Below are 21,513 nucleotides of genomic sequence, written 5' to 3'. Positions count from 1 at the left end.
GTAGTCCATTTCTTGATGAATGGGATATCTTTTTGCAATGTGGCCATCTCAACCGTTTGGGTCGTAATAAACTTCAAGAATCTGAGGTCCATAACAAGCCTCAGTGGCAGGTTGTTTCTGAATTAGGAAGTACACAGAGTATAATCCCAGTCTGTGTTAATTTTTTGGTACCTTCTATCAGGTTTGCCTTATTAGGATGTCTTACACCTCATGTTGCAACTCATCTTACCTCTTTCGCTGGTTCTCGTCTATGGCTTCACCATTAGGGGTTTGTGTTGAAACTCTATGCAATAGTCATAATGTATGCTATTGAATACCCATTGGATAGAGACGATGTGTTCTCTACTCCTGAAGGAACCATCCTATTCTTCTTGCTACATGTCGGGTCGTCTACTTTAAGAGTGATTTTGATGTGGGCCTTGGTCCCGTTGGGTGTGCCGCCTTCCTCTGGAAGTGCCCTCAAAAGGCTACCTTGTGTCTAGGTGCACTGCCACTGTGTTTGCTGTGTGCACCAGTCTGTGGTGTACATCTGGTCTAAGGGGCACTTGTCTGCCCTCCTCCCTAATCACCGAGTTTCCTCCCTAAACCACAAGTCCCTCTTTGATTTTGCTTGGCCCATTGACCTTTTCTATTTATTGAAGGGACTTGTCCACTGGCTAACCCAAACAGGGCTATTGCTTAAAAAGTCATTTGATTACTGAGACTTGCCCCTTTTGATTAAATCCGGCATGACTTCTCAGGATGGTACCCATCCTTGCTGTGTGTGTTGTGCCTAGTGAGGATTTTAGACAGCTATTAGTGAGGGTCTTTCCCTCTTATATCACTGCCCTAGCTCTTATCTGTATTGCAATGGAAGAGGTTGGATTAGGTCTTCAGTCTCCTCCCACACCTGGTGTCCATATCTATTCAGGAGTGTCATTGAGTTAGCAATTCAACATTGTGTTGTGGCCAACCTCTACATTTTTCAACTCACCATCTCCTCCCTTTTACTTTTCTTGTTTGATGGCAAACCAGTGGATGTCGCAGCACTGGCCCTCTTTATGGCTGTGGGTACGATTACAAGGGTCATTTTTTTTATACATAGGGTCCTGGGAGAAGGGTCTATATTTTTAAATAAAGACTTACTTTTCCTGGCATAGTATTCTTGGCAGAATAGGCAACTACTGGTTCTATTGTGAGCAGGGTTTGAACAGAAAACATGAATCAATTTACTCCTCTGGGTACTCTGTACGTGTGCACTGCCCTTTCATTTACCATGTTGTTCATGGCATCTGTAGTGAAGACCTTTAGGGGTAGGAGTCTATGTCTTATTCTAGTGAGTCTGGGTCCATGTCCCGTCAGCCCCCTTCTATTGGGTCTTAATAAAAAGACCTGCTCATATTACTACTCCTATTAGAAGAGTTTGTACTACTATTCTTGCGGTTCAGGTGTTGCAGAAGGTTCCAGATTTTTTTACTCCTCTGGTCTTACTCTCCTCCATGCTTGCTGGGATTATGAAGGCCAATCACCAAACTCCTTCCTTTGGAGTTATGACACGATCTAGACGTTCCTCTTGACCTAATGTGTCCATTGCTCAGTGTCGAAAGTCTCTCTCTTTGGTGTCCGGGTCTCCTTGCTCTTGGACTCCTTTTCCCTCACCCTATTCATGATCCTCTTCCAGAGTCAGAGGTTTGTCCCAGACAATGTCTCTGTGCTTGGACCTATGGAACTCTTGGCGTTTCAACTTCCTTTGACTACTGATGGACTCATGAGTCAAGGATGTCTGGGAGAACGAACCCCGAAGTATTTGACACGGTCCACTGAGACTTTGCTGGCACATACTTCTTAAGCTCCATGTCTTTCAGTGCCTTTCTAGACAACTTCTGTCTTTTAAGGTCAACCACCTTTGTTTCTCCCTCACCTTAACAGTGCTGGGTAAACTCACCGTACAACTTTTACCCTTCAGATGTATGGTTCTTGGGAAAGCAGAGATTACAGACTTTGTGACTGTCCTTCCGTTCTAGTTTGTGGTGGCACTTGTGGCAAAATCTGAATAATGTATTTTTCCTCTATCCCAAAGAATCACACCCCAGTTGTACATTCTCTGACCCACGTTTGCAGGCTCACATAAAAATCTGAGATTTCATGCTCTCTCAGCTGGTTTTGTTCCTCTTGACGTCCGCTCTAGAGCCTGGTCTTTTCTCTCATCTGGTACTTTCTTTGGTGTTCTGCCATCATCTAAAATGTGATCCAGGACACTGGATTGTGCATAAATGCCCAACAGCGGAAGAAACTGTAGACCAGGAATGAGGCATTCGTGCAGATATCCGCCCAATGGTTGTTGACAACGTAAGAATAAGGGAATAGAGGAAAGATACAAATCGGGACCCGCCTACTAGATGGAGGAACAATACACATGTTAATCTAGAAAATATTCATGTTGCAAAACCTCTCTCGGAAACCTAAATAGTTAAAATAATAATAATGCTAAAAAATAAAAAAGCTTGTGGCTCGTACTGCATTGCATGTGTGTAGTGCTTAATAGATCTCTAACTTGATGGACTAAGCTGTACTGTCCACTGTTCCAATTAATATTGTATACTTACCTTCTACAAACTTCCCAGACAAGATCTCTTAGAAAAACAATTTACAAGAAGGTAGATATAGCTGATCCGAGTGCATATTGCCAGATTCCGTTCTTGACGTTGGTGGAGATATTTTTGCATGAGTCCTTTTAAGTTAGCTAGAATTGTAGGCTACTGAAAATGTTTAAACTCCTTGGGAAGGGATGAGCAACCTCAACCTTGTGCTTGCTCGTTGGCACTTCGCACAGAGGTAAACATAAGTAAGCAAGGGTAATCTCTATGTTGGCTTTGTCAATTTCGGTGCAGCTTTTAATACAGTCAATAGGTGTCTGGTATGGTGTAACATGAAAGAACTAAGCAGTCCTGGGAGCCTGCAAGCTGGTGCATTGTTTGTTCATGTACTTTTATAAGTGGATGTCTTTGTGATCCCTAACAAGGCTAAATCAGGCTTGAAACACCATCCATCTGGATTTATTGAATAAACATTGTTCCACCAACAGACTGTTAGAAGTGCCCAAAACATATTTTGAGATTTGGGAAATTTAGGAAGCAGTAGTCTTGGTTTCTGGGCAGTGGAGGGCTATCTGTACGACAACCGCAACAGACTTGCAAGGCAAAGGTAATTGCTGTAGCTCTGAATGGGTCTTCAGCAGCTACCATGGGTTCAACCCCAATTTTTGATAAGTGTTGGTTGTCAAGAGAGCTTTGGATATTTCTCAATTATCTCCCATCAACGGGATGTGATGGTGCACAGCATGAGTGGTATGGCTTGACATTCTACAGTTATCAAGAGGCCACAACTTGATCTGAAATTAGACTGGTCTCAGATCATGAAGGAGCAGAGTAATCTGTAAACTAGTGTTTAGCCACATACATCATAGTCTACGAAGACTGTGCATAACAAACTACCTATAGGCCAGCTGGTCAGGAAAATCCCTGGTTATAAAACAGAAACTTTGAAATTTGCTGCAGAACATATATATTTTACAAACTGTGACTACAGATAGAGACTTGAGGACTAACATGAGTCATTTAACATTATGAACATCTCAAACTTCTTTTGTTGTTTCATGGAATACAAGGCAATGTAATGGCAGAGGGAATCTGTACAGGCACAAACCAAACATGAAAGCAACATTTCAAAAGAGCAGTCAATCAGGTTCTCTCAAGATTTATTAATAATATTTATCATCATAATACAAGAATAAGTAGTAATAAAACCAAATACTTATACAACTTTAACACCACAGACTTGTTTAAAAGTGTTGTGTCAGTGTGTGTTCAGATCTGTGTGGTGTACAATCATGCATAGTTTCTTGAACATTGCCATTTGTGAGGAAAGTAGCCAGACAGTTCAACTGATGCTTAGTCAATCTCTTTGCGTAAAAGTTCATGTGCAAATGCGACTAGAAGGCTGCTTGGGAGTACACATGAAAGTTTATACAGGTTCACAACTGTGCCTTCCTGGTAAGTTTATGATTACCCTATGTGTGGTATATGAGGTTAGGGTTGGGCGATTGCAGGACTGAGCACTAGTTTCTGGTGATAGGGTCTACACTGTGTGAGGTGGTGGTAAGGACCCTCAGGAGGATGTGTGCATGGCTAATTAGTTGCGTGCACATGGGGACTCCTACTGGTTGACAAAGTTTAAGAAGTGCAAATTGAAACTAAGTGAATGAAATGAAGTAGGAGAGGGAAGTTGAAAGCAGGCATGGGACAGGAAGGTGACAAGGAAGCAGAAATGGCAACCGTGGCTGTGAAGGATGTTGAAGTAATGAGGTGGAGGTAATGAAGGAAAGGAAAAGATAGTGAAAAAGATAAAGATGACTGAGTGAAGTGGGAGCTATAGAGAAGAAAGTAGAAGTGTTAGGGATAGAGCGCATGAATGGAAGCAGATTGAGAGGAAACACATTAGAACATCAAAGAGAAAGGACAACAAAGATGGGTGTGGAAAAGATGACAGAAGTGGCCAGATAAAGTAGGAGGCAAAAGGACTAAGTCGGGTGGGAAAGGATGGTGGCCAGGTGAAGAGTGATAGAAGGGATGGCAAGAGATGTGGAGAGAATAGTGTAAGTAACAGCGAGGACAGATTTGGAGAGAGAGTTGAAAGGCTAACAAAAGGTGGACTGGATTAATAAGAGTAAATAGAGGCCTTGAGTGTGAGGTAGAAGAGATGTAAAGGAAGATGTAAAGGTAAGAGAAGCGTGGGGAAGAGGATGCATGGGCAAGGAATAGATGGATGAAGATGAAGGAGAGTGGAGGGTGAGAACGAAGGCAGAGAGGGAGCAGGAAACTTATGAGGAAGTTAAAATGGAAACAATAGAGTTTACAGTAAAGGAGCTAAAGATGGTATGCAAGAAGTATGGATGAAGGTCAAACAACTGAAGTGGTGTAGATGCAATAAATCATCATAATAACTCGTGTCTCCTACAGTGTCCAACAATTCTTGTAGAATTAGAAATTGCACTTTGAAGGAATCTAACATTTCATGGCAGCTTGCCCTCAGTATCTCCCTTGCAAAGATGAAAGGCAAAGGAGCAAAAGTGGATCCAACTTCACAGCAAATAATTCAGAGCTCTAAAAAGACAGCCTTGGCACCGGAAACAGCCTTTCGAAAACAATTTCCTCAATGTATATTAGAAGTTGTCAATGAGGCAGAGAGCCAAAACTATATGCATATGGCTTAGAAGCGAACAAAAGCAGCATCGATCTGCCGGACGGATGGGAGAGCCAGCATGATTTTCCGGCGGTACTGTGGATCCTTTTGTAAGGGGTTGTTCTCCAAGTACACCGTCTCTAACTTCTTAGCTCCCTTCAGCTCATCTAGGTCACTCCAGTTCTCAATAAGATTGTCATTCATCTGAAAAGCCAGCGAGAAAACAAAATAAAGCATTGACAACAGTTATTTTTTTCCTAGAGTGCTTGATAAAGGTTTTGGAGTAATAGAAGGGAAATTATGAACTGGTCGTGCTTGCTTTATTCCTACTAAATATTAAGTAGAGCCACGCAACATTACTTTCAAAATGGCCATTAAGACTAGCAGAAGATCAGTTACTTTATAATGGCTTAGTAAACCTTCACATAAAGGGAAGCATATTTTATCCGGCCACACTCCTGCCACGCGAAAGGCCTATTTAAGGGACGACAGTGTTACAACAGCAATTAGTATCAACATGCAATTTCAGTGATCTCCAGTATCGATGAAAATACTCCAAAAACCTATACTAGAAACTCAGTGGCTCCCAATATGATGCTTGACTGCATTAACAGTATATTTATCTTTGTGCATCACAATGATTAGACTGCGGACAAATAAGGGCCATCATGACCAGTGGACATTTGCAGGGCCACTATTATAGTTGTATCAAATTTGCATGCAGAAGACAACCAACCAAGCAAATAGATGTTTTATTTATGGGCTAAACACTTCTCCTAGGGGTCCATGGAGAGGGAGTAGAAGTTTTTTTAACCTTAGCATACCCAACAAAACAGTTATGGAAGGATTGCAAATGCAGTGTTATTTTATCCTGAGGTTAGGCGTCATTTGGCCACACTTCTCCAGTCAAGGTCATTCCCTTTTGTAAAGGTCATTCCCTTTTGCAAAGCCTGGTGCCGAATATGCGTGGCGGAGCCTACCTATTGTCACTTCCCCAATGAAGTTTAAATGAACAGGCTTGTTAAAGAGAAAACACTGAATCCATAAGCTGTCAGCACTATACAAATTATCTGCTTTTAGGCACTTTATTTAGCTAGTTTAGTTAAACAATGCCTCCACTCTGATAGCTTAATGTAAGGGAATGTGGCGCCTTTCATTAGCAAGAACACTTAATTTGGTAAAGTGAATCTGCAAGTGGGCTTAGAAAAGCAACTCTGGACAGGTCAAAATAATTGTGCAAGTCATAGAGTGGTTTTTATGAATGTTTTAAATTCCATAAGCCTATATAAATACTCAGTTAACACTGGCAGCAGGAATGCTTTCATATCACAGTGATAGTCTAGATTTACACTCGAATCCTGATCTAAGTCTAGTAGAAAAACATGCTGTTCCCTTCAAGGGTCTGCAACAGGTGGTTACACAGCAGCAAAATGAATCTGTGCCCCTCATGAGAGATACATAATGAGTTAATCTAATGGCCCTCAAACCAAGCTGCTAATTCGGGTCAATTACCTTAAAAGTCAAGTATACTCGAAAATCGGCCCTTTCACTGAATTACTCACCATTCAGGTACACGTGTTCATTGGATATGCCATAGATTTGCAAGGCCTGGCACATTTCTACCACAACTGAACCAGGAATAGGTTAAATTGTGGAATGGCTTACTGTTGCAGCAGTCTACCTCTTGGGCATCACTGAAATACACCATGGTATGTCCGTCACCTCAGACAAAGGTTTCTTTTTCCAGACAGTCTAAACTTGGTAAACACAACCAGCAGGGTTTCACGTGAACGCTCCAAACTGGCCACATAGACAAATGACCACAAGTGGTACGGTATGCACTTGCCCAATGGCAGACATGCACACCTACAAAACACAATAGTTAGCTAAGCGAGGCACGTTCCTGGGACTCAACCCGATACATCCCCTAGATTCAAATAACTGAACTAAATTTCTCAACAACTGTAGACTGCTCATCCACAAAGGTTTGGATTTCTTTTTCATATGAGGTCGTGTAGTACTTGCAATGATTTACAAAAGTGCAACACAAAATGCAGAGATTTACAAAGTGAGACAAAATGTTACGAAGTCACAATCATTGTGAGGACTATTCCTGAGGACCTGGAGCTGAAAGGAATTAGTGCAGAGCATCTTGTGTACATGATAGTGTTCACCAATTATGTTTAGGGACCCCAATACTACTGAAGAAGAAAATTAACACCCAACAAGAGCAAGTTACTTACCTTCGGTAACGCCTTATCTGGTAGAGACAGGTTATTGCCTGTAGATTCATTATCTTAGAATCCTCCCCAGTCACCAGACTAAATAAGGTAATTTTTTCAGCAGTACCTCTGCGCGTCAGTAGAGGGCAATGAGCGACTTAGTAGCGACATTGTTGCTCGAATTTGACATCAATGGAGTCCATATAAGCCCTTCCCCGATGCGCTGATGCCAGTTTCTTCTGTGACTATTGTCACTCCAACAATGTGCAGCCACTTCAAGAAACAGTCTCTGGAAACCGTGTGCCAAAAGGGAAAGAACTGTAGTAGTATGAAAAGAGGGGATCTTGGAGACAACAGGGCCCTCAGTTCACAGAGCAGGGAGAATGGGTGGGTCCATAGCTGCCAAGGTTTCAGACTGCCATGTGTGACATTTTCCTAATTTCAGTGTAATTATGAGTGACATTTCAATGACTATGAGTGACACTATCTCCGTCACCACTGACCAGTGTCACCCGACCATCACCGGCGCGGCCCAAACATAGTTTTCAGTACACACGAGTAACATTTCTATGTTTTCAAATCAGGTATAATTGATTTTCACATCTCCTGTGCAACACCTTCAGTGATACTTTATAAGGAGCAGTGGTTTACGAAAATGGATGGTACAAAACGAAAATCTTTTTTTTAGTAAGTGCAGTTTCGTAACTGGATTAACGACTCACACCTGATGTGATTTGTGAAGTTGCCCTGCACCCTTTCCTACCATACCATACCTTCCTGTAATATTTTTTAGTAGCATTTAATCAAATTCAGCTGGTAATCTACACCAAATAACAGCTGTCTTATCTCAGTGTCCGCCTGTATATACCCTTTTGATCTGTAAATTAGAAATTAATTTTGTTGTAAAAAAAATGTTACACAAGTTTGGTATTTCCGTTTTTTGCAATTGATATGCATTACCTAAATTAATGACAGCTGTTTTTTGATCTCTGAAAAACTTAGCTGCCATCTGCCAGTTGAGCACGCTGCACATTTATGCCCATCCAAATTGCTGCTGCTGGCTGGCCACATCCTCACGCAGGATTGGGTTGTCTCCCAGGTTTACAGTACACATCCCAAGCCTCGACTGGGACTGTTGACAGCTTGGGCAGGTCAAAGTCACACTTAAACGCTTGTTCGGTCTCCCGACCGAAAAAGGCCCGGGATCGGGAGAATGGACAAACACTCACTGTGCCCCCGTTCCTGAAACGATGTGAACGGAGGGCAAGAGCTGCGAAGTGTTTTTTTTTTTTACAACAATCGGAGGTAAGTTATCTGTGGGGGATTAGGAGGCATACCAACAGCGTCGACCATGACCCTCCCCACAACACTCTAAGGGTCGGGTCAAACGGCCCAGAAAGTCTGCTGATGGCGGCGCTGAAAAGAAAAACAAAGATGCCGCCCTGCGTCATTATGTCTATCTTGGGGCGGGCCAATTTGCGAAGTGTGTGACACTGGAGGTAGGTAACACTGACAAAGAGGATGTCAAGTGTGGCTGAAACAATTGTCTACTTACAGTGAATGTTTTCAGCCGGAAGCGTGATTGGCACTTCGGTGACTCGCACTGCAAGTGGGCTCATGTCACGAGTGAGACATACCCCTGCCTTAGACTTCGGTCCAGGCTGCTGCTGTCCTCACGGAGTCCTGGCAGCCCGGCCGGCGCTGTAACCACAAAGATGCAGGTCAGTGGCCGGCCGAGCAACAGCGCAGCTGCCTCATAATTATTTGCGGCCCCCTTGGCGCCTTAAGTTCCTGAAGATAAAACTCCCGCTCTCTGAGCCAGCAGGGCCAGGATGTCATGTGACATACTCCCGTGGAGCCCAGCTATTGAGCAACAGACGTCGCGTGAGGTCAGGCAGGCTTACTCTAAAGCGCGTGGCACCGCGGCCTCGGGTGTTTACCTTGTAGCAGAGAGCCTGGGACTGGCAGGCCATAGCTAGCTGGGGAATCACTGCCTCAAGACCAGGGAAGTAGCGCTGCACTCCGGCGCAGGCAGAGACCACAGGCTGTGCCTGAAGCCAGCTGCCACACGGACATATGCAGCCACCAGTAAACATACACCTCAGACTGCCATTATGCGTGACAATGCATTTCAGTGCGGTGATGCGGAGCACCACATTGAAATGCGCTAGTGTCACGCCTGATGCGTGACACTTGGCAGGACTGTGGGTCGATAAGGAATCCGCAGCTAGATCCAAACTCTACTAGATAAAGCATTACTGAAGGTAAGAAACTTGCTCATCTGATAGAGACATCTAGCCGCAGTTTCCTGATCCAAGAATCTGAACTGACCTTACAAAAGATCGCCAATAGGAGAAGTCAGTTCAAAAGATAGAAAGGGACCAGACTATGCCAAAAAATGATAGGTGAAGCAAAGATGCTCACCGAAAGGACTGATCTTCAAGAAGGACTATGGGAAGCCCCTAGGGAGTAGAAAGCTATAAGACTGTGAGAAACACTGTATAGACAATCATTAAAAGAGGCAAGACCAAAAAGGGATGAGAAGGTAATTATCACTCAGAATTTACCTTGGATTTAAGTTGTCCTTAGATGAAGTGAAGAGAAAAAAAAATATTTCTCACCAATCTTTTGTGTTAAGATTCTTGATGGAGATGCCGACTACGCCAGTGAAGGAGGTCAAATCATAAAACTGTACACAGGTATGCAGTTTCTTCTTAAGTTTATTCCACCAAGAATCCCATCCATCAACCAGCAGGTCTGGTATCCACTGCTCAGTTTTACTTACAAACATCCCATAGAATGTCATGACCTCGGTCAATGACTCATCCCACATTCTGTAAATGACATGCCAGGATTCTATACTAAAATATCACATGTAGAGAAGAAGGCAGAATACCACAGGATGCTACCTAAGATGGGGGTATGCAAAGGGGAAAAGGACAATAGTCCATAGAGTCCAAGATCAAAACCAAATGGAAGTAGCATACACAGCGTGCTCAGCTACAATGAACACATGGAACAAATAAAGAGCACCCAGCGATCGTCAAGAAAACTATCCTGTGAAACATATTTCGAAAAAAGGGACCTCTAATCATAAAACGATGGAGAAAAAAGAAAGAGAACAATGAACTCTGAAGAGCATGGCTAGAAAAACAACAAACACGGTAAAGAAACCGCTCTTATACTGAGAACTTTGTTAGATATACAAGGCATTCTCTGGAAATATGTAATGCAGACGCTCAATGAAAAGAAGGAAGGAAACAGATAGGCACAACCAAGGAGCTTGAACCAGATCACCAAGAAGGGTGTAGGTAAAATGCGACGTACACCGTATAGAAGGCCAGACAAACATATGTGGCAAAAACATGCACAAATATATACCTCAAGTGAAAGACATCCACAAGGGATCAATTTGAGATAGGTATACACATGCAGACACATACATCAAAGATAAATTTATGTAAGGATAAATATGCATGTAAAAACGTATATATTCTCTTAGACACACAAGTTATACAGGGTACAGCAAAAGTATACCCACTCCTCTGAAGACAAGCTGGAAAACAGCAACACAATGCCACATAAGAATAGGAGCGATACCAAAGGGGATGATGGACGGAGCGTTTGAGCAAATCAAACACTCACCCCCCAGTCAACTGATCTGGGTTTAATGCATCGCCATTCTTTAGCTCACTCCACCACCCCAGTTCAGACATGGCCATATGCAAATCAGTCTGACCCTGTGCCTCATGGGAACAGTCCAGCCTGAACTGCCAAGCCATGTCTTCCCTGGATCGGAAACAAGCATCCTGGGACCGGTTTCGGGTTCATAACCCTCATCAGCCAGGCTATCTTGAATCCAGTGGCAGAGTGAGCAGGGGACTCACGTCTGAGCATACCCTGACGATTTAGGGCGAACAAAGCGATACCAAAGGGGATGATGGACGGAGCGTTTGAGCAAATCAAACACTCACCCCCAGTCAACTGATCTGGGTTTAATCCATCACCATTCTTTAGCTCACTCCACCACCCCAGTTCAGACATGGCCAAATGCAAATGAGTCTACACCTGTGCCTCATGGGAACTGTCCAGCCCTAACTGCCAAGCCATGTCTTCCCTGGACCGGAAACAAGCATCCTGGGACCGGTTTCGGGTTCATAATCCTCATCAGCCAGGCTATCTTGAATCCAGTGGCAGACTGCCAACTTAGGGTGAACAAAGCGATACCAAAGGGGAAGACGGACGGAAGTGGAAGTCATCGTCCACTAAAGGAAAACAAAGGAAAACCGTCCAAGAACCAACGCAACCGACTGAGGAATGAGGCCAGCAGGAGGTAACAAGTTAAACAAAGAATAAACAGCATGTAGAAAGTCCACCATGAAGTACAAGAAGACCGCCAGGATATAACAAAGAGCTGACGGAAACTAAGGGCAACACATAGTTGATTTTGACGATCACACATCATCTAACCGATGGAAGCATAAGAAACAGGTAGGAAACCTGACCAACGCTCCATAGAAACTTGAGAAACAGGTAATAAGCCTAACCAAACTGGCATATGAAAACTGGGAGTACAAAGTATGAGGAGAACAAGCCCCCAACACTGGATAACTGTGCAGAAGCATCAGAAATACATAGTTGGACAGGAATGACAGGAAGGAAGGGGGGAAAAAGGAAGAAGTAGTCCGCCAAATAGAAAATCAATGCTACGAAAGCGAAAGGAGAGAGTGGCATACAGAGCTGTGATGGAGGGAATAGTATCTCCACCTACAAGGAGGGAGGAAAGATACAGGAAGAAAGGGAAACATAGCCTAAAGTATAACAAGACATGGATCCAAACAATCAAGAGAACTGGTGTCCTAGCGGAACAGAACTGAAAAGAAACATCAGACAAAAGCTACTCCACAGGTGTGATTGCAGATCTGTATACCCCCCCCCCCCTCGCAATGCTAACTAACACGCCAAAAAGAAGCAGACACCAAAGGGGATTGGAGAACATGGATAGACAGTAAGGTGGAGGTGGATTCATGGAACCCAGGCCTGATCCAAAAGGAATCCAAAGATGAGTATAAGAAAATCAGTGTGTCCCACAGAGCACAACGGAACAAAGAGAAGGTCCACACCGAAGCTCGTAGACCGGAACGAAAGTTATGCAGGCCAAAGAGTCTGCCTGCCAGTGGTACCATTATTGTCCATTTGGAGCAAAGAACAGATAAAGTTGAAGTCAGTATAAAAAATACTAATACTAAGTAGCTCACAAAATGCCCCTAAGACATACAAAATAAGGTCCCTGAAAAATGGGGAACAAGGATACTGTACTCATGTAGAAAAAAATCAAGTGACAAAAAGAAGCTGTAAGAACAGACTCCCACAGGGCGGCAACGTAAAATATGTTCCAGATGACTGGAAACTAAACTGGTCACTGACAGCATAAATTAGAAGAAAAGCATCTGCAGCAAGCAGATACACCACACCTAGTGTAACCCTGGAAGGGAGAGAAGTACTCCACCCTATGAAGGTTGTTAAGAGTCTATACAAGGTAAAAACAAATTGCCCCGACATACCTAGTACCACAACAGAGTTAAGACTCAGTACCACTGTTTGAAGCCGGAGTCCCCAAATGAGAGACCCTGGACTCCCCCCTCAAAGTTAGGCAAAGTAAGGACAATGTTTAAGATAGCCCTGCTCAGCCCCTTAGTAGCTTGGCACGAGCAGCCAGGCCTATCTCCAATGCACGTATGTACAGTATGTGCAACCACAGCATCCCACTGGTGACACCACAAATGGACTCCACATAAGTTTGATAAAATGTGTATAAACTTTACATAAAAAGATATACGCTCAGACCACACGATACAAACGTCACCATATAATAAAGGGTAATATTCATTCCGGCTGGCTGGTTGGTTCAAATCCCAACCACTGCTTTCAAAGCTATACTGGTCGTAATGCTAGAATCACACACGTTTTAATGGAGAGACCATAGTGTACTGCTTAACAATACAATACTGTGCTGGGCAGAGGAGAGGAGAAATAATACAATGTGTAACGATATACCCAGGTACCTTGCAATGGGAGAAATAATGCAATGCTTACCGCTACAATAATGTACTGCGCAATGAAGGAATAATGCAATGCGTCACATCCCAATCATGTACTTTGCAATGAAGAAATAATGCAATGGCTGCCGCTACAATCATGTACTTTGCAATTAAGGAATAATGTAACGTGTAGCGGCAATTATGTACTTTGCAATGAAGAAATAATGCAATGCGGGCCGCTGCAATCCTGTACTTTGCAATGGAGAAATAATGCAATGCGTAGCGCTACAATAGTGTACTTCATTAAGCAGAAATAATGTTAGGCGTCCTAAGACAGTCCGGCAGTTCGTTAGCAGCAATATTGGCCAAGTGTTTTATGACAATCAGCCTCTTCGATAACAGTTGCCCCCACACGTATCAATGATGACATAAAGTGCAGCTTCACACTCTGGTCCCAATACTGCCACTCCGTTGGTCAGTACAGGCCCCAATTTGAGCAGCAGCAAAGGCTCAGGTCGCCAGAAGGACTGAGAGGCCGAGAGTGTGTCCCTCCGAGCCCACACGCCGCCCAGGTAGGGATCCACATTACCTGGGGGCGCGATCCCCACTCTCCTCTCCTCCTTCAGCGAACTGGGCCTTCCGTGCAGGACTTTCTCAATGGGACTCAGCAGCTCGGCCTGGGAGCTCAGCTCCTCCGGGGCTGCCGGTCCGGACCCGCGACTGTTAGGAAGGTCTCTTCACCAACGCCTTTGGTCGCACCACGATACGCTCACTGTGTCCGAGCCTCACTTCTCCTCCGGGGCACTTGAGGACTAGGCACTCTTCACCAGCGTCTCCGGTGCACCCCGACACACACCCTGCGCATTCAAGACTCACTCCACTTCCGATGCACACGTTGACCAGTCGCTCTTCACCAACGCCTTCTGTGCACCACGACTGGCACCTTGCATGTCCGAGACTCCCTTCACTTCCGATGCACACGCCGATCAGGAGCTCTTCACCAGAGCCTGCGGTGCACCACTACACGCACCCTGCACTTCCGAGTCTCACTTCACCTCCGATGCACACGCTGACCAGGCGCTCTTCACCAATGCCTGCGGTGCACCAAGACACACTCCCAGCGCGTCCAAGACTCACATCACCTTCGGTGCACACGTTGACCAGGTGCTTTTCACCAACGCCTCCTGTGCACCACAACACGCACCCAGCGTGTCAGAGTCTCACTTCTCCGTGTGTCCAAGATCACAGGGCACACCTTCCGAGGGTCTCCAGCTGCCACAACATGCGCCCATACCGTCACTCGAAACTTCAGTTGTTCCTTCCTTAGCAGAGGTTCCTCTTGACCACGAAAAAGGTCTAAGCCTTTTCAGTCTCAATCCAATACTATTCCAGCATTCAGGGGCCTCAGCTCTCATAGTTATACCCCTAAATGTATTTGAAGTTCGTTGTGCTCAGGTGTCCTTGATCCATGCCTAAATCAGTTCTGGGTGTCTCCCTCCCAGTGTCATCTTTCTCCCTTTGATACTGGGGGTCTGGATCTTTAATCACTCAGCAGGAGATGGGCCAATTGGTTTATAGCAACAGCCCAGGCCTTTTCACCTCCCGGGCTTCTCCTCCCCCTACACTTCAGATGCAGGGCAGCCCGGTGCCATCTCAACCCCTCCCTGGGTCAAGACCTCTCCCAGCTCCTCTCACCTCTCAGATCCAGACAGTCAATCCACATTCAGCAGAGACATACAGAAATGCTTAAAGCACAAAACTCAGCTACCTTCTGAAAGAGTGGTTTCTGAACACTCAGTGGCAAAACCACTTTCATAGAAAGATGTGTTATGACACTGTGCTTTCATACATACTAAACTTCACCTTCTCCATTTTAAATGTATAGGAAACTAGGCTAACAAACAATACCCAACCTCCCCCATTCTGTCCAATGGGGAGGATGGTCTTTCACCAGTGAAAAACGAAATGGAGTGTTTTTCACTGTCAGCACATAGCACACACCTCATTATATGTCCTGCCTTTTACCTACACTACGCCCTGCCCAATTGTTACCCTGGACCTACCACAGGGGTGCCCACAAAAGGGAAAGTAAGGCCCGACAAGGGGTTGTACTTGTCAGGACAACATGCTAACTTAGCAAACTGTGCTCAGGCCCTACAATGCAGGCCTGAGTTCCCTTCTCCGCGCACCTTTGCATTACTAGCCCTGGCACACACAGTGCACATCGTTAGGGACTTTACTAGTAAGGCAAACATACCAATTATGGCCAACCAATTACCATTGCACTTTTCACAGGGAACACTAGTACTTTGGCACTGATCAGCAGTGGCAAAGTACCCAAAGCATCTAAATTGGCAACTCTATGTCAAGAAAATGGTCTAGGGGGGAAGCAAAACGTTTAGGGAACTTAAGCCAAAAAAGGCCAAGCCCTACAACCACCATGACTATCTCGGAACCAGCGTAAAGCTAAGTCAGCATGCGCCCCAAAAAGGGAAGCACATTCAAAAGGCATTCCAATCAAAGTAGCTTGCACAGCCTATGAAAACCTGGAAATACGAAAACATGCGACGTAGAGCTACGGAAGAGCCCATAGCCTGAACAACAGAATTTGTGGTATCCATACCACAGCCGATGCTAAGGCTGGCAACTTGTTGCCCATCTCGTAACAATGGAACAAGAGTATTCAGTGTTTCCTCCAGAAGGGAGGGCAAGAGGCCCCACTGAGTCCCACAAGGCATGGAAGAAGCAGGCGAGGACACAAGAAGTGTTCAGAGATCGCAGGGCAGAGCTAGAAGATGAAAAAATACGCTTAACACAAGCATCAAGTTTCCTGGCCTCTCTTTCTGGAGGGACAAGAGGGATATAATCAATATTTTGGGTGGCTGAAGCAGCCTGTAGCACAAAGCTCTGATTAAATGGATGTCTAAGGGGACATGACGGATCATCCGGGGCTGGGCGATCCTTGTGAGAAACAAAGTGATCTACCAGGAGGCCTGTTTCAGGCTTAGCCCAAGCACCCAACAGGATATCAGAAAGACATTCACTATAAGGAAGGAAAGGCTCTATGATAGACTGGTCAGGATGTTACCCAATGTAAGTAACCACCTCCATAGGGGGTGGAACCATGTCCGAAATGGGATGGGGACACACCCCACCTACCGTAGTACCTCCACAACCATGGTCCTCCAACCAGAGGAAGGGCTCTAGAGAGCAGATGAATAGAGGGAGACTGTTGACACCATCGGCACCACATTCAACGCTGTAACCAAACTGGTCGACACCAAGAAAGCGACGCCTCAACATCAGAAGAAGCATCGATGGTACCACTATCGGTGCTGGCAGAAAAGAGCCCGAAGACAACATAGGAGTCAGCAGACCAGAAGCAGGTGCCCAAGGTTGTAGCCTTGATGGGCTGTGCACCGGCACTACTATGATGTCAAAAACAGGAAGCTGAATTGAAGCTGAGGGAGAACCCGCCGGTGGGGACACAGTCACGATTTTGCATTTGTGCCCTGACGCTGTTGCTTCATTCTGCTGAGCCTTTCTTTTAATCCGCCTTCAACCCACTGCTTGCGGAACCCGCTCCGCGGGTCCCGCTGCGAGGAAGGCGGACTCCAGCTTGCACGAGGGTGAGAGAGGGAAGCAGGGCTGCGAGCTGTTGCTGGCGTAGGACTACCTGTCCCAGGAGCGCCAGCAACTTCCACAAATCAACATCAGCTGGGGCGCTCTCCCTGCCGGCTCCTCCCTCGCATTTCACCGCATTGAAAAGCCTTTACCTTTCTACACACCGGCGGATTTTGCATTTGTGCCCTGACGCTGTTGCTTCATTCTGCTGAGCCTTTCTTTTAATCCGCCTTCAACCCACTGCTTGCGGAACCCGCTCCGCGGGTCCCGCTGCGAGGAAGGCGGACTCCAGCTTGCACGAGGGTGAGAGAGGGAAGCAGGGCTGCGAGCTGTTGCTGGCGTAGGACTACCTGTCCCAGGAGCGCCAGCAACTTCCCCAAATCAACATCAGCTGGGGCGCTCTCCCTGCCGGCTCCTCCCCCCTTAGCTCCAAGAGCTTATTAGAAGTTGCAGGGCCCCGCTGCGCGGGAGGGCGCCGGGAGAAGCCCGGGACAAGGGCGGGCCCTCTGTGGCCCTCAGTGGCCGAGGTAGGCCGGGCTGGGCCCAGTTATTTTCTGCGACAGTTATTTATATTCTGTGCTTATTCAATTATGGGAAATACGCCTGTCTGCTGGAGAAGTTAACTTTTTAATGAGACTCTTCTGCATTTCTCTCTGCCCTCATTGTCGGACAATTTTTCTTACTTCTCCTGGACTATATTTTATATTCTAGAAGGACCATAGCACTTTGTGTTTTACTCCTCTGGAGGAATTTAAATCTTATAAAAATATTTTGTGGATACTGTTGTTTAGAATATGTTTAAAAAATTGAGGTCGGGTAGGGAAGTGGGTGGTATATCTGTTGTAAACAAAGATACTAAGCGCACCAGAAATAATTCTGTAAATAACCCCCCTTTGAACGGCCAATGCCAACTCTCTGAATTTTGGGATTTGCCCTCCCCCAAGATCGCTAATTTATCTTCAAAAAAAGGCACCTGTGCCATGGCTTTAGGGGTATATAGTCAAGCCACTATATCCCCGCTGCCCGCCCTCGTGCAGCCTGTTTTACAACAGTCTGTGTCAGTAGTGCCTTCTCCTCATGTCCTCTCGGAGGGGAATGATGAGAGTGAGTTCGCCTTCTCAGTTCCTGACAGGGAATTCACTCATTTACCATCTAGTTTACCATCTGCGTCCCAAACCCCGCCGAAGGATCAGTTGGGTAGAGATTCGCTACCACTATCTATTGACTTTGACCTATGCGGCCGTTATGTGAGTACAGGGAAAGTGGAGTCTTTAACCCCTATTAAATCCTCGGGGGGTGCTACTCCATCTGGATTATTGTTGTATAGTAGCACCCCCTCGTTGAATGGTCAGGATATGTCTGATTTGTTAATCGCTTCTGGGCCCCCGGGTCTTGACCTATCAGGTATTACACGGCCAGGGGTAGCATGTGAAAAACCAATTTCCGAATCTATGATTGCTTTGGAACAATTATTAGCCTCTATTTTATCTCTTTTAGGGAAATTTGTTGGTAACTCGGATTGTATTTTGGAGTCTGTTACCCAAATACTGAAGTCCTTGTTACAAAAGCCATCTGAAACGAGAACTGTTCCCCCCATTATGACTGAACATGCTCTCTTACTGAGGGAAATAAAAGTGGCTCAAGTGGATTCTGACAAGAAAGTGGAGAATTCGGTCTTGATATCACACACAGTAGCTATGCCCCAAACTGCAGTGCCTAACTGTATTAACAACTCAGTTCTTGAGATTGTGGAGGAAGATAAATCCACAACTGGCCCTAATGCAGCTCAAGCTCTTTTTCCCATCTTCATGCCTGAAAATAACAAAGAACCTATCAATGATAAACAGGAGATAAAGGTGAAAAATGGTAAACTTAGAAAGAATAAGGGGAATGGAAAGAAACCATTAAGAAAATACAAGAAGAAAAGGCAGCGTCGGATAGTTTTTCAAAATTCTCTGACCACTCTGGAGAACGAAGTAATAGTTTTAGATCCTTCTTCTATACCTATAAATGCAGATATTGATATGGAAGTGAACCCCCCCATTTCTACTTTTTTAAGGTAGAAAGTGAACTGTGTCCGCCAACTCCTTTGGAGGGTATCTCACAAAGGGGGGGCCCCCTCTCTAGTCTCTTTCTACCAACGGCGACTGGAGGTTCCATTCAATGTCAAGCGGGGGCTCTTGATCCTTTGGCCCCTCCCTTCTTAGTTGCTGCTGAGAGGGGAGATTGCCATGTTGTGGATCGCCCCGTTATAGCTTTAAAAGCTCCAGTGGAAACTCTTGAGTTAGACTTCTTACCGCTTTTTGACGGGGACTTGCCCTTAAATAGAGCTTGGCTCCTTAAACGTTTTAATGAGATAGAAAGTCTTCGTCATATCCAAACTAGGGACATTGAGTTAGTTTCCCTATTTGGTGAAGTTAAGGTAACGAGTATAAGGGTTAAATTCTATTCACCTATCATTGTAAATTTGATATTACAGCAAGCTGAGCACTTCCAACGTACAGGTATTGATATTCTTCCAATTTTCAAGCTTGGCAATACAAACCTGTTTTCTGGGGAGGTATTCAGAGGAGAGGAGCTTAATGGTGCAACCTCTCCACTTAGAGACCTGAGGATTTGGGTATCCAAGGGAAAACGCTCGGTCTCCCAAGTAAAGCCACTTCCACTGACTCAGAATTCCTCTATCTCAGAGGACAATCATCGGTGGAACTGGCTGCAAAGTGCCTTATCTACAAGAACAAAAGATAATCCCAGATTGTTCCAACATCTTTAACACCACATTAAATATCATTTCCTGGAACGTGGCAGGGATTCACAGTAGCCCAGAGAAATTTGATTTTTTATATTCCCTGGGAGCTGATGTGATCTGCCTACAGGAAACGTGGTGTATTAATACGTTGAAGGTTTCTAAGGACTATTATGTCCTGGAGGTGCCTGCTGTTCCCTCCAAGAAAGGCCATGCTAGGGGGGGCATTGCTTGTTTACTATCAAATAAAATGCAGTGGCGATTTTCACACTATATTGATCAAAGCAAATTGTTCCATGCTATAACCATTGACAATTTGTATAACAATGGTATAAAGTCCCCTATTGTGATATTGAATGCTTATATTCCTCCTGAGGAGTGTTTTAATGTGATGTTAAAGCAGGTATTTCAGTATATTGTTTCAATTAAGAATGTTCTATCTCCACCGGAAATTTTGCTGGCGGGAGACCTGAATTGCAAAATCTCCAATGTTAGTTTGGAACTTTTTAGAAATAAACCTAAGGAAGAGGCTTATTTTATTCCTCAAGCACTCTTCCCTGATAAATTAGTGACAAATAAACGTGGGAAGATTTTGCTAAATGAATTAGCGGGCGTCGACGGACTCATATTAAATGGGAGATTACCGTCGGATGCGCCGGCTAAATTTACTCACAAGTCTCCCTTTGGGTCTTCTATCCTGGATTATGTGATCACGGATTATGGATCGTTTCCTTCGATTCTGGACCTTAAGGTCATAGCTACCCCTCTGAGTGATCACAGCATATTGTTTGTAAACATTTCTTTAAATCCGTTGACAATCGCACCTTGGTCTATGCTTGGTAGTGATGTGGGCTTCCATGTTTCTTCGGGTAGGTGCTTCTGGAATCCCTCAGCCATTAATGGGGTGCAGGAATTTTTATCCGATACCCTATTAGTTTTAGACGAGTGGCGCAGGAATGAAATGGTTTACTTTGTAGAATTTATGCGAAAAATTACTTCGTATGCAAAAAAAAGGCCTCGACAAAAAAACGGAGTGGTGGTCCCCAGTATCTTGCGTAGTCTGAATGGGGAAATTAACAAATTAGTCCGTGAACAATATCTCGACAGAGTTATTGATCGCGGAAAAGAAATTTCTAGATTAAAAAGAAAGAGAAGTAGACTCCGGCAAAAAATAAAAAAGGAAGGGGAGGATATGGTATGGATTAGCCTGAGGGAAGCTGTTGTGCACGGCAGGATCAGAGAATTTTGGGCAATAATTGGTAGGGGGTGTGGCTCTAGAGTAAGCCCATCTCCTATTGCTATAGCGGAAGAGGTATGGACTACCTATATTCGGGATCTCTGGGAGTTCAAATGAGGATATTACCAACGGTGCCACCATTGATAATGATCTGGACAGCGGTGCCACGTGTGTGGGTCTTTGTAATTACCCCGCTGAGAAAGAAATCGAGATGGCTATAAAATCTATGCGTGTCTCAGGGGCAATGGGCCCAGATGAACTCCCAATGACGGTTTTGAAATCTGATCCTGTAAGGTGGAGTAAAATCTTGTATCCGCTGTATAGAGCTTGTTTTTTGTCTAAAATGGTACCTGCCTCTTGGAGGGGAAGTATCTTGGTCCCTATTTTTAAGAAGGGTACTAGGGAGAATCCTAGTAATTACCG

At 44.8% G+C, this 21,513-nt stretch overlaps 1 protein-coding gene across 1 annotated transcript in view; it reads right to left on the bottom strand.

Moving 5' to 3' along the window:
- Nucleotides 1-3,719: 3,719 nt before the first annotated feature.
- The window catches only part of PPP1R7 (protein phosphatase 1 regulatory subunit 7), a 554,877-nt gene continuing 537,083 nt past the window's right edge, over nt 3,720-21,513 (bottom strand). Inside the window, exon 10 of the mRNA XM_078665787.1 lies at nt 3,720-5,424. Within this exon, the coding sequence (XP_078521913.1) occupies nt 5,248-5,424 (177 nt within the window). The 3' untranslated portion in view covers nt 3,720-5,247. The remainder of the gene's footprint in view (nt 5,425-21,513) is intronic.

The sequence above is a fragment of the Lissotriton helveticus genome, chromosome 11 (genome assembly GCF_964261635.1).
Source record: "Lissotriton helveticus chromosome 11, aLisHel1.1, whole genome shotgun sequence".
NCBI classification, from domain to species: Eukaryota; Metazoa; Chordata; class Amphibia; order Caudata; family Salamandridae; genus Lissotriton; species Lissotriton helveticus.
Note: the sequence above shows the minus strand (reverse complement) of the source record. Positions and strands in the feature narration are given on the sequence as shown.